The sequence below is a fragment of the Leguminivora glycinivorella genome, chromosome 24, assembly GCF_023078275.1.
Source record: "Leguminivora glycinivorella isolate SPB_JAAS2020 chromosome 24, LegGlyc_1.1, whole genome shotgun sequence".
In the NCBI taxonomy this organism is placed as follows: Eukaryota; Metazoa; Arthropoda; class Insecta; order Lepidoptera; family Tortricidae; genus Leguminivora; species Leguminivora glycinivorella.
The window spans coordinates 4963917-4976774 of record NC_062994.1 but is presented as its reverse complement, the minus strand read 5'-3'; the positions used below and the strand labels follow the sequence as shown (position 1 = coordinate 4976774).

The 12858-nt window shown below is 36.8% G+C and overlaps 1 protein-coding gene across 2 annotated transcripts; it reads left to right on the top strand.

The window, feature by feature from the left end:
* Window positions 1–3413: 3413 nt before the first annotated feature.
* LOC125238739 (E3 ubiquitin-protein ligase RNF113A-like) lies at window positions 3414–12040 on the top strand. 2 transcript variants are annotated; one of them, XM_048146161.1, is made up of 9 exons: window positions 3416–3432; window positions 3509–3617; window positions 3872–4017; window positions 4375–4527; window positions 5321–5448; window positions 6289–6350; window positions 7363–7466; window positions 11437–11510; window positions 11752–12040. In XM_048146161.1, exons 2-9 carry the CDS (start codon window positions 3524–3526, stop codon window positions 11918–11920), a joined length of 930 nt encoding a protein of 309 aa, XP_048002118.1. In that variant the 5' UTR covers window positions 3416–3432; window positions 3509–3523; the 3' UTR covers window positions 11921–12040. The 2 variants fall into 2 exon arrangements, with proteins under 2 accessions (XP_048002117.1, XP_048002118.1); XM_048146160.1 differs by having other exon boundaries at window positions 3414–3617.
* Window positions 12041–12858: the final 818 nt, after the last annotated feature.

Sequence of the window (12858 nt, the reverse complement as noted above, 5' to 3'; positions counted from 1 at the left end):
GGATGTGCTATTTTTGATTGAATGATTTTGGGGTAAAGAAATTAAATGTTATAATACTTATAATCATAGCCCTTTGTTATTAAAAAAAATAAACATTTAAACAAAAACGGACTCCGCGCGAAGCTACCTACCAAACAAATCAAAACCTGCACGACGCGCCCGTTCCCTGCTTAAATTGTAGGTATTGTAGGTAAAATTCTGCTGTCCGAATATTCGGCGGCCGGATACCGAATATTCGGCCGATGGTTAGACCGAATATTCGGTATCCGGTATCCGGCCAAACATTTATTCGTTGCATCTTTAGTACCATTGTTTCTCATCGATGATAGTTCTTTATTGAACAGGAAATTAACGGAGAAATGTCACTTGCGGGCGACAATTTGTCACTATTGTGAATTAGGCCACTGTAGTACTTTCATTTCGCTTTTGGAAGGACTTTAAAAATAACAGATTCTCATACAGATGTAGTGCGAAAAGATTTGCCTTCGTATTGTTACGGAAACGTACGAACGCGTCATGCTATTTCAGTCAGTCTCAGTACAAGATGTACTGACATTGACTGAACTAGCATGACAAATACGAACTTTAGACTTATATTGACCGGGATATAGACCGTGATTACCTTTTTGATTTTTGTCGAGCTCACGATATTTCGACGCAGTTGCATGCATCATGATCACGGAAAACTGACGAAGGCGGGTGGATGTTAAAGTTGTATAGACAGCGCGCGATCTACCCTCCTTCGCGCGCGTCGGCTGCGTTCACTTTCAGCGTTACCACTGGTCGCGTTCACACTCGATGGTCTGTCCAAACACACTACACTCACAGTGTCACTACGTTTGTTCAATTCTGATTTCACCGGTTTTTTACACAAACAAATCACTGGATTCCATACATTAGATAGTTTGAAGCCATCCTCACGATTGAAATTTTTATATTTGTGAATCTCAATGGCTTCTCTTACCAATCTCGGTATGTAGTGGCGTTCCGTCGAAATTACCTTAGGACTATGCAACTCGATCCAATGATTTGCACCCGACTCAATGAGATGTTGAGCAATAGCAGACTTGCGAGTATCGTTCTTTTTGACTGCAGCAATGTGTTCTTTAATTCTGCAGGCAATAGTCTAATGAAAACAACCGTGAATCATTCAAAACTCTTAAATACGAACTTTTCTGGAAAAATATGAAGGAAACCCTTTTCGCATTCTATGTACTTCTATTGGTCTTCTATAGCCTCATATAACTTATCGATACTTTAGGAGCAATCTCTAACTAGATACTTGTGAGTTTGTGTGATTATTTAGTATTTTCATTACTTTTGAATCTTTTAATATTGTTTTAAAGATGTTATTTGACCAATTTTCAGATTTTAAAATAAATAAATTTGAAAATATGGAACGCTGAATGATCACATGAATTTAATATAGGCGATATTACAATTTAAGTATATAGTTAGTTAAGAAACTTTGATATATCTAAATTATCTAAAAATCAGATGAGGGGCTGCATTCATAAATATAGTTTTGATTTTATTGTACAAAAATATACTATGTAAAACAAATATTTTACGCTAGATGTAAACCATAGTATTTGTATGCGAGTGTGCACGGGAAAACGGCCCACTTTGTCGGTTGCTGTAAAGCCGCTTTGTCAGTTTATTCATATAAAGATATATACAAGTAAGTCTTGCCTTAATGGTAACCGACAAAGTGGGACGTTTTACTAAACACACTCACATATAGTTTATTAGAAGTATTTTATTTATTTCTATGTTTTTATTGTAATATAATTTACACCTAATTACCTTCTTTACTTTTAGAAAAGCTTTTGTGCAAAAAATTGAAAAACTAGAATATGACAGCCATGATTTCGAGTACATATTATTCGCAAAATATCTATGTTATACTCAGAAATTCTGATGAATATTGTATTTTTGTTGAATATTTACACTTCGCAATCATTTGTATTAAGAATAGTACTGGTTTCACTATTGTATTGTTTATTTAAATAATAAAACTTGTTAATAAATATATTAGTTTTGTTGATTGCCCTTAATTTATCGAAATAAAAGCAGAATCAAAGTTGGATTTTTAATTTCCTTTTGCGTGCATCCATACTAATATTATAAATGGGAAAGTGTGTGTGTCTGTTTGTTTGTCCGCCTTTTACGGCAAAACGGAGCGACGAATTGACGTGATTTTTTAAGTGGAGTTGAAGGGATGGAGAGTGACATAGGCTACTTTTTGTCTCTTTCTAACGCGAGCGAAGCCGCGGGCAAAAGCTAGTAATATTAAAAATGTGGTACTAAGTACCATAGAGGAATAAGTAAGGGAACAGTTGTAACTCCATACTAAATGCGGGTTATTTGTATTAGGCATAGTTAAGTGACATCTAGCGACAATCACGCGTCAAATAGCGTGAATTATCAGTACCACTACACGATACTAGGTGGCAACTGTGTCTCGTGACTCCCCCCTCTTTTTCCACTCATCCTTGTTTGGAGCAACATCTGGCCAATCTTTCAAAAAGGAGTCCAAGTTATCCCGCCATCGCCGACGTGGTCTGCCGGTTCCCCGGTTTGACTCGTGGGGCTCCCATAAGCCCTTATTAAACCCTTATTAATTTTAAATACCTATCCAACAATATATCATACGTTGGGGTTGAAATGAAAAAAAATATCAGCCCCCACTTTACATGTAGGGGGGATACCCTAATAAAACATTTTTTTCCATTTTTTATTTTTGCACTTTGTTGGCGTGATTGATATACATATTGGTACCAAATTTCAGCTTTCTACTGCTTACGGTTACTGAGATTATCCGCGGACGGACGGACGGACGGACGGACGGACGGACGGACGGACGGACGGACAGACAGACATGGCGAAACTATAAGGGTTGGTTGGTTGGTTGGTTGACTACGGAACCCTAAAAAAGTTGAAAATTATAAAATGTGAGTGCAAAGTTTTGTCCTCGTAATTTGAATTTTGCGCCTTTTCTACTACAAATCGGGCGTGCCAAACTCGTGTGCCAAACAACCAAATAATTATTTTTCTGATTTTTCTAAACTACCTAATTTCTGCAAAAACAAAACGTTTTAATGACAATTTGACAGCCCGGACAACAACGTTCATAAACCAAAACACGTAAAATTTTAAACTATTCTTTGAATATAAATTGACATAAATAGGAACAAAATATTCATTTACTATTCATTGATTTAGAAATCTTATAAAATATGGAATTTTGGTTACATTTATAATGTGGCCAAATTAATCAATAATAGTAAAATCATTATATTTTATGCTCTGCTTATGTGTACTGTAGGTTTCCGAACACGAACGCTCCAATTAGCGCAAACACAGTAGTGTTAAGAGATATAATTAATTGTAAAATTGTAATAAACATTAGTTATTGTGTATCAGAATCTGGTTTGTTGCGAATAACAAGTTTTAAATTCATACCCAGTGACGCTAAAAAATCATATAATAATAATAATTTCAATAGGTACTTCACATTGAGATGTCCGATGCAGAGGTTGAGGTTCCTTCCACCTTTAAGAAGAGAACCATTAAGAATAGAGGAGGTCGAAAACGCAAAAACTCCAGCTCAGAAGGTAAAATGTGTCCTAAGACCTTATTCATAAGTTTTTAGTAATTTTATTCGTAAAATATTTGAGGTTATGTTTTGGTTTTCGATTTTGGTCTTTTGAAATGTTTTGAGTAGCACATAGGTTATGGAGAGTCCACCAATATCAAAAATTGTTATCAGTCATTCTGTCTTGCGTATTCTAGCTACAGAGAGTTCGATAACTTAGGTACTTTTGACACTTGACACACACTTTTTTTTGAACTTTCAATTTTTTTTTAGAAAAGAACAGTTCAGATTCCGATGAGCAGACAGTTGTTTTGCCAACTAAGAGGCCTCTGAAGGCCAACCCTAACATACAGTCTACAGGCACAAAGAGACAAAGGCCCGAGATTCATGACGTTGATAGCAGTGATGATGACGGCAAAGTAAGTTAAATTGTGGTTTGTAATATTTTTTTTAGGGTTGAATTTTAAAATCTAATATTTTCACAATTCTCATTTCTTAAAAAGTCAATTTTGAAAGAGAAGAGCCTTGAAATAAATACATACTACAGCTTACCCTTTCTGCACAGACTACAAAGATTTTTTTTTAGAAAACCCGAGTCTCTTTATAGCAAAATTGAATAGGCTTACTACTATTGCCTTATTATGGTGTCTCCAAAGGTGTGATAGGGCAAACCACCCGTAAAATGGTAGTAATAGTGGTAATTGTTGTCCTATAATAATAAAATATAATGATTTACTTTCCACCCAATTATTTACTTTGTTTTTTTATATTTTCAGCCCAAGCAGAACCTGACACTATCGGTTCAGCAGCAGAGAGAAAACGCTACTGCCACGTATGAGCTAGATACAGAACGCGACCGGGACGCGCAGGCCATCTTTGAGAAGGCACAGAAGATCAATGAGGAGTTACAGGGGCAGGCTGATGATAAGGTACGTTCAGACTTTGGGGGCGTCCAATCACGTCATATGTTTTTGGCTTATTTAGAACCCATGGTGATCTTTAGGGATTTCTTCAGGACCGTCCTCCCCTATACAGTATGACGTGATTAATGAACCCCCCCTTTTGGAATAACAGAATTTCAACATCAGTCTGTTTCGATGTGTTTCCGCTTTATATGATAAGTAGCAAAAACTAAGATGTAAAATAGTCTCAGTTGGCCATAGTATTGGTTGGACTAATACTGTGGATGACATCCCTGATCTTAGAAAATGGACAGACTTAGGGTTGGACAAAACGGTTTCTTTTCTGGCTTGAAAAAAAAACCAGTTTTTTTTCTGGAGTGTGTTTTTTTTTCTGGAGTGTGTACGAAATCTCAAAATTTGCAAATTCTTTTTTATACGATTTTTTAGACTTAATGTTAACTATTAAACGAATGTAATCAAATAACTTTAATTTCTGGTCTTATAAAAGTAACATTTAACGACATCTGTAATTGGTAGTTATCACTATATATTTACTGTCGGCCTCTACACGCTTTCGGGGATTCCCCAATAAACGTTTGTATACTGAATGTAAATTGAATTAAAATGTACGTTATTGTTATTGAATGAAACACGTTACAACTCACGAAAAACCATTATTGTCAAATTATTTGTTCATCTGAAAAAAAAAAAAAACATATTTAGAAAAAAAGCTATGGTGCTCGGTTTTCTTTTGTTTTTTTTTTTCATTTCTATTTGCAACCCTAGACAGACTATACTAAATTGTGTACTGTTTGCTTAGGTGTACCGAGGATTGAACAACTACGCTCAATACTACAAAAAGAGGGATACAGCGGCAGGCAACGCTAGCTCTGGCCTAGTGCGAAAAGGCCCCATCAGAGCACCCGCTAATCTTAGAGCCACTGTCAGGTATTTGTGTTATAATTGTCAATTTTTTTTTCTTTACTTAATCAAAAACTTGTTAACAGTACTGAAGTGCCGACTGAAACTTTTCAAAATTCTGAAATTTTCACATAGGAAAACTTTCCATACTTTGTATGGGCAATTGTATGGATGGAAACTTACCATTTCATAAATTTAAATTCCCTTTTTTTTCGTGAAAGTTTCGTTAACTTTTCAAGAAATTTAAGATTTTTTTGGGAAGTTTCCGCAACTTGCACATCACTAATTAACAGAGATGTAAAAATTTGTAAAATTTAATTTTCAGTACATAATGGTGCTTTTTTACGTACTAGTGCGAGAAGTGGTTCAATATATGCCAGGTCGAAACTTCGGAGGGCCATCTGTACTGAAAAACGTCGTACGATACATGTGCGAAAAGGAAATTCGTAACTCGTGTCGATTTAAAACACTCTTCGGTCGTGTTTTAATTTATCGCCTCTCGTTTCGAACTTCCTTTTTTTCGCACTAGTATCGTAATGTTCTATTAATCGCCACACGCTTCGAATATTTTTCTGGGCACTTGCATTGTAATGTCACAGTATAATAAAGAGTACTATCGTACAGTATGGCCACTCCCGCTCCCCGCTGAAAGCGCCGCCCACCCCCTCTCGGTTACCTCACAGTTACCGCCTGTCAAAAACGCGAACAGTCGACCTGTCATATTTCACTCATACAAGCATGGTACGCGTTCACCTACACGAGCTTAGACTGTGTGCTAGGAACGCGCCTATTTCATATATTTGATCGCCAGTGTCCGAGGTATGGATTACCATTAGTGTAGATTTCAATTTTTTTTCTTGATTACAGATGGGACTACCAACCTGATATTTGTAAAGATTACAAGGAGACTGGATTCTGTGGTTTCGGAGGTAAGTTGGTTTCAATTTAAGAGCTACTTATAGCTATACTAGTTTTTGCCCGCGGCTTCGCACGCGTTAGAAAGAGACAAAAAGTAGCCTATGTCACTCTCCATCCCTTCAACTATCTTCACCTAAAAAATCACGTCGATTCGTCGCTCCGTTTTGCCGTGAAAGACGGACAAACAAACAGACACACACACTTTCCCATTTATAATATTTGTATGGATTTATCCCTCTCCCTCTCTTATGTAAATTATTGAACACACCCCTTTTCGTCTGGCTCGATACTCATGACGTCTAGTGTCGCTGTCGAGTAGCGATAGTTCTAAATCCATTACTTCTACATGTCATGTGATTTAGTTATTAAAACAGATGTCCGGTTAACATTATAGTACATAATATTATAGTGCGATACAACATTGTGGAAAATAAACCAGAGCGCCACCAGGGACCGGAAAACCCTTTCGTTTAATTAATCCCCTCGATGCAGTATCCCTTTTCAAAGTTTTACCCTGACGTTATGGTTACCCTATGATTGGGTAACCCTATGGATATGGCAACATTTCTGGATAGGCTTAATCCTTTTCAATGTGATTTCCAAATAGAATGGGGTGAAGATAGCTTCACTTGAATATTTACCGCTTACCGATTAATAGGGTTACCCTATTCCCGTCTCTTTTCCGTGAAGGTACAACTCTATCAAATACTCGAGGTATTTCCAGTCCCTGCTTTGATGCCTATATTAATGAACGTAATGACAACATTTCATACTATGTTTGAGAAATACTTATTTTTAAGGATTTCATATCCGATTATATGGCATTTTAAAGTGTCTGTCTGTCTGCCTGTGGCATCGTAGCTCCCGAACGGATGAATCGATTTAGATTTAGGTTTTTTTGTTTAAAAGCTGACTTAGTCGGGAATTTTCTTACCCATGTTGGATGGAAATCAGTCCACTATGTCGGGGGTTTTTCCAAACTGTAAATTTTGTATTGCGGTTATATCTATTATGATTTTACAGACTCCTGCAAATTTTTACACGACCGCTCGGACTACAAGCACGGCTGGCAGCTAGAAAGGGAAGAGGTGGCCCCCGAGGGGGGCGGGGGAGACTCTGATTATGAGGTACACCACTAATATAAAAATGTAACTACTAAGAAAAACTAACCAAAGCCTCCAGTTGCCCTGAGCTGGAATCCAACCAGCATCCACTGTTATCGCCCAGGTGGCATTCGACCACGGCACGATCACGATCACGGCGACACTTAAGTATTTTTACTTTTTTTTTGCTAGCCTATAATTGTGTCCTACTGCTGGGCAAAGGTCTGGTTCTTCCGCCACCCATCACGATTTGCCGTCTGCTCCGGTCAGTCGCTGCAAAATGCGTCGAGGTCATCCCGCCATATTTTCTTTGGTCTACCTCTACCACGGCTAATCGATGGTGTCCAGTCGGCCCACCTTGCAGTGGCGGCTGGTGAAAATTTCTGCTAGGCAACACTGAGCTAAAAGAAACCTACCTTAACATTAGGTACTTTGCTAGTAAACAATTTTAGGCAAGCCGGTGGGAATCGGCTTGTATGGACCAGCCGCTGCACGCTGCTGCCACCTTGGCCCAATTTGGCCCACCGATCTGGATGCACTTGGGCCTTGCAGACTTAACACCCTTATGTATTTTTACTACTGGAAGCTTGTGTCGCAACTTGGCCACCTAAAGTAAAATGTTTCCACCTTGTAATAAAATGAACTCAGGTGACTTCCAAATGCCTTGTACGGTTAAGGTTCGGTCCCATAACTCCTTGTTACAGAATCCTGCAATCATTTATAGCATTTGTCTGTACAATGGGGGATGTCTGAAAATTTTAAAATCGCCTGATATTTTTTCTGGTGATAGGAATAAGCATTTCTATTTACAGAAAAAAGTTACAGATTTTTTGGAAGCACCATACATTTTATAAAAATAAAAACGTGTTGCTCGACTGCGCGTACGACCCACTTCGGCAGTTATGAGATTTGTCTTAGTCTTTAAAAAAATTCCATTTTGAATCTGTGCTGGCCACAGACACTGACAGTTGATTGTCAGCTTGACATTTTTCTCGGAGAATTCATAACCATATCTGGTGAACTATTTATTACTGTTTTCGACTCATTTTCTCTCCCTGGCCTCTGATTTTGCCTCCTTCTACGACTACCTTCGCTCTCGAACCCCGGACCGTGATTTTACTGGCTTAAAACGACGACCTTTGATTTTAAACCCTGGACCTGATTCTACTTGCATTAACGAAGACGTGTGCTTGCCCTGCTTGCTGCCGACGGCCTTTGCGTTGAACCCCGGACCTGATTACAATTTTTAAGCCCATTGAATTGGGAAAACGTGGATAGGTACTAGCGATTTTGTAAGAGCTAGTTCATCTAATTTGCCAAAATGTGGAACAGCGACAAACAATGCCTGTGAAGAAGAAATTGATGAAAGATGCAGATATATTTTGGACAGAGAATGTGTATCCCATTAATTTTGAAAAGTGCAACTACATGTTATTAGAGTGTAATAAACATAAATTTGTCTTGATCTATATTAACATTATTACTCATTTTAGCACCCATAAGTACGTTTTCACATTATTCGATCTAATACCAGATGTTGGACCGATATCCCATACATTACAGGCGTCGTCTTGGATTTTTTCCATTGAAATCCTTCCGACATCCGATATTGGATCGGGTAATGTGAAAACAGGCTAACTCCTAGTAGTGATTCATAAGCGCACCTGCCTACAGATGAGAACTAGAGAAGGACCTGTGCCCTAAACAAATAACTTTAGATTGTTGGTTTATTGTCTGCTTTAAGTAGTTAGTGCTCAAAAAGGAAATGAGTTTGCGGTGTGACGCCTACTGCTTTTCACATCACCCATTCAGAAAGGGTACTTTTCGGCCCTGTTAGGAGGGAATTAAGTGACACTTTTCTGTTCAATAACTTTGTCTGGCCTGTATAAAATATTAACGCCACGGAAAGTGTTTGCACATAAGTAATAATCAGTAATCAGGAATTCTTTATTGCTATCATAGGTACATAAGTTGGTACATTTCAGTAGGTATAGCACAGCTATGAACCCTGTAAGGGCACTGCAAATATAGTTCTTAATAACTAAAAATCTTAATACTTACAATCTTATAAATCTTAATACCTATATAATATTGCTATGAGAACATTTTTATGTTGTAACATATTTTAATATTATGTATAAAAAAATTGTGTTGATTAAGTGCATAATATTTTTACAACAGACCTGATTAGTATTTTGCTTATATGATATGAAAAAAAAAGTGTCAAATGGTAGCAATAGTAGATTGTGCAACAAGGGAGAAAAATGAGATAAACATAAACATAAACATAATTTTTATTGAAAACAAGTATTGCATATTTACATTACATCCAACAAATACTTAAAATTATCGATGATTTACATTTGCCCGAACTAGGGAAACCCTGTGTTTCAGGGGATATATATCTTGAGTGTAGCAAGGTATTCTTAAATTTAATCCTGAGCGTAGTGAGGGATTCAAGTGTTAAGACACAAGGTGGAATTAAATTTGCTACACATATTAACATCAACTTTTAGGAAATTTATATATAATGATATGTTATATGAACATAAAAAATGGTATGTTATGTAACCATGTAAAAAAAATGTGTCCTTGAAGGGAAAAGTATCACTTTGGTCCCTAATAGCAAAGAGGAAAAGTGCCTCTTTGCACCCTCCTCGCAGTGCAGGGAAGAAAATAACCCTTTCTTTTCGAATCCCAGTCACTACACTCAGTATTCAATTACATATAGAATACTTCACTTTGTTCACAATTCAATTTATATCCTCGCTATAAATATGCAATTTTGCTCCCTCGTAACACAATCTACTATAGTGCTGTTAATCATGCTTTAACAGTATGGAGGGCCATAGAAGAATATGGAAAGCCATAGCCGACTGAATTTGATAGTAACTTGACAGTAACTCGACACACATGACACACACAAGTAAAATAAAACAACACAATAAAATAAATCAATTATATTTTATTATAGGACATTGCAAATTATAAAAAAAAATGTATTTTACCATATTTTTCCTATTGGTCTATCCAAAAAATACACATTTTATAAAATGCCACCGTGTCAGATATTTAAGGCTTTCTTTTTTATGATATTATTGCCAGCGTGTAACTGCATTTTAAGGTTGGTAAACAAGACACGGTATCTTACACTCAGGTGGTCTTCACAGCAAAATCGCACTCTGGTTGGGCAGTTCCTGCCAACCTATTGACACCAACTTTCCTTCAGCTCCTTTCTTAATATGAACAATTTTAAATCTGGGTTTTTCTGGTTGGTTTTAGAACAAGTTGGTATAAAGCATGTTTTGGGATCCTTATATCGTGTTTATGTACTTGCATTCATTATAACAAATAGTGTCCGGAACTTAAAAGCGATGATCGTCCTTATATCAAGCAAAATCAGAAGTCAGGGAGGCAAAACGGATCGTAAACAGTTCAGCAGGATCAGGTCCAGTGTTTAAAAGCAAACGTCTTCGTTAATGCAAGCAGAATCAGGTCCAGAGGTTAATATCAAAGGTCGTCGTTTTAAGCCAGTAAAATCAACGTCCGGGGTTCGAGAGCGAAGGTAGTCGTAGAAGGAGGCAAAATCAGAGGCCAGGGAGAGAAAATGAGTCGAAAACAGTAATAAATAGTTCACCAGATATGGTTATGAATTCTCCGAGAAAAATGTCAAGCTGACAAACTGTCAGTGTCTATGGCCAGCACAGATTCAAAATGGAATTTTTTTAAAGACTAAGACAAATCTCATAACTGCCGAAGTGGGTCGTACGCGCAGTCGAGCAACACGTTTTTATTTTTATAAAATGTATGGTGCTTCCAAAAAATCTGTAACTTTTTTCTGTAAATAGAAATGCTTATTCCTATCACCAGAAAAAATATCAGGCGATTTTAAAATTTTCAGACATCCCCCATTTACCATACTCATATTTTTGCTCTACCCGTGTAACCTGAGTGCGTCGCTAGTAGAATTATAATAATTTTATCAACATTACAGATACATAGTGACGACGAGTTACCGTTCAGATGTTTCATATGCCGAGGCAGTTTCACAGACCCTGTGATCACAAAGTAAGTATTGATTTTTGACCATTCTGATCCTATCACAAAAAAAAAAGAAAAACTTGTTAATATCTTATCATTCAATCTGAAAGCTTAGAAAGCAAAGCAAAACACGCTCAGTTCAAATGAAATAAAAAAAATGTATGCCTTGTGTGAGACTTGAAGTCACGGCTTTTGGATCGATAATCCATTCACTCTATAGGTACATATTTATTTCTTTCTCGTTACTTGAACATCATTTGTTTTTCAGATGTAAACACTACTTCTGTGAGAAATGCGCCTTAGAGAACTACAAGAAATCAACCCGATGCTTCATTTGCAACACACAGACCAACGGAGTGTTTAATCCGGCAAAGGAACTGGAGGCCAAATTGAAACAGCGACAAGATGATGATGATGATGACGACGATGACGATTGATAATAAATTATTTTAAATTAGTGGCATTTTTATATCATTACATTCTGAATTCTATTTTAGAAATTAACGTGCTTTAGGGACCGATCCACACAATCCATACTAATATATTGGGAATACATACAACCTGTTTTTATTGAATTCCGTTAACTTTAAGGCAAGGTTTTTTAGATCAAATACAATTAATTTCTCTAAGAAACTAGAGTCTTAACTTTTACGGTTATCGAGTTATTAAAAAAATAAAGATAATTACTGTACACGTGTGTGACAACCTTTACCATAATTCCTAATGTTATTTGTTTTGACATGTGCCGTCAATCACTTAAAACTAACTTGAATGTTATTCTTAAGAGTAACTAACGAGTTCTCTCACACTAATAAATTCATTTATTATGTATGAAAATGATGAAAAAATTTGACTTTGCCGTAGGAAGAGGTAACCCTTTTCGTTTAAGCGGTTCTCGAAAGGGTAACCCATTCGTGTTTCGTATGCTAGTGATAGTTGATTACATTTAACCCCTCGTGTGCGGCCTGTTAATTTTGATCATTGAAATAGTGACCTTGACATTTAAAACAATATATTAAAATTCCCACGCACGGATCCGTGTCTAATCATACGAGGGATTAAGTTGTCCATTATTAAAACGTTGTCAGGTTTTGTAGCAATTGCTACTAATACGTTAAAAAAATTGTACGCATCAAACTATTATAAAAAAATAAATATTGATTTATTAATGATCTTGATCTGTAGGTAGGAGTAGTTCTCGAGACAATTAGGAATGTGACGGACGAACAGACAGAATCTTACCATAAGGGTTCAATTTGTACCTTTTCGCTACCTACCATCATGCACCTTTCGGTATGGAAATAAATGTGCCGTACTCAAGCAAAAGGTACCACAATATCGCTCAACCTTCTGTCAGGCAATATAAAAATACGAG

Coding starts and splice junctions, on each gene's coding strand:
- LOC125238739 (XM_048146160.1), top strand. CDS start 3,524: ATGTCCGATGCAGAGGTTGAGGTTCCTTCCACCTTTAAGAAGAGAACC. Junction 3,618..3,871: donor CAAAAACTCCAGCTCAGAAG/GTAAAATGTGTC, acceptor ATTTTTTTTTAG/AAAAGAACAGTTCAGATTCC. Junction 11,511..11,751: donor ACAGACCCTGTGATCACAAA/GTAAGTATTGAT, acceptor TTTGTTTTTCAG/ATGTAAACACTACTTCTGTG.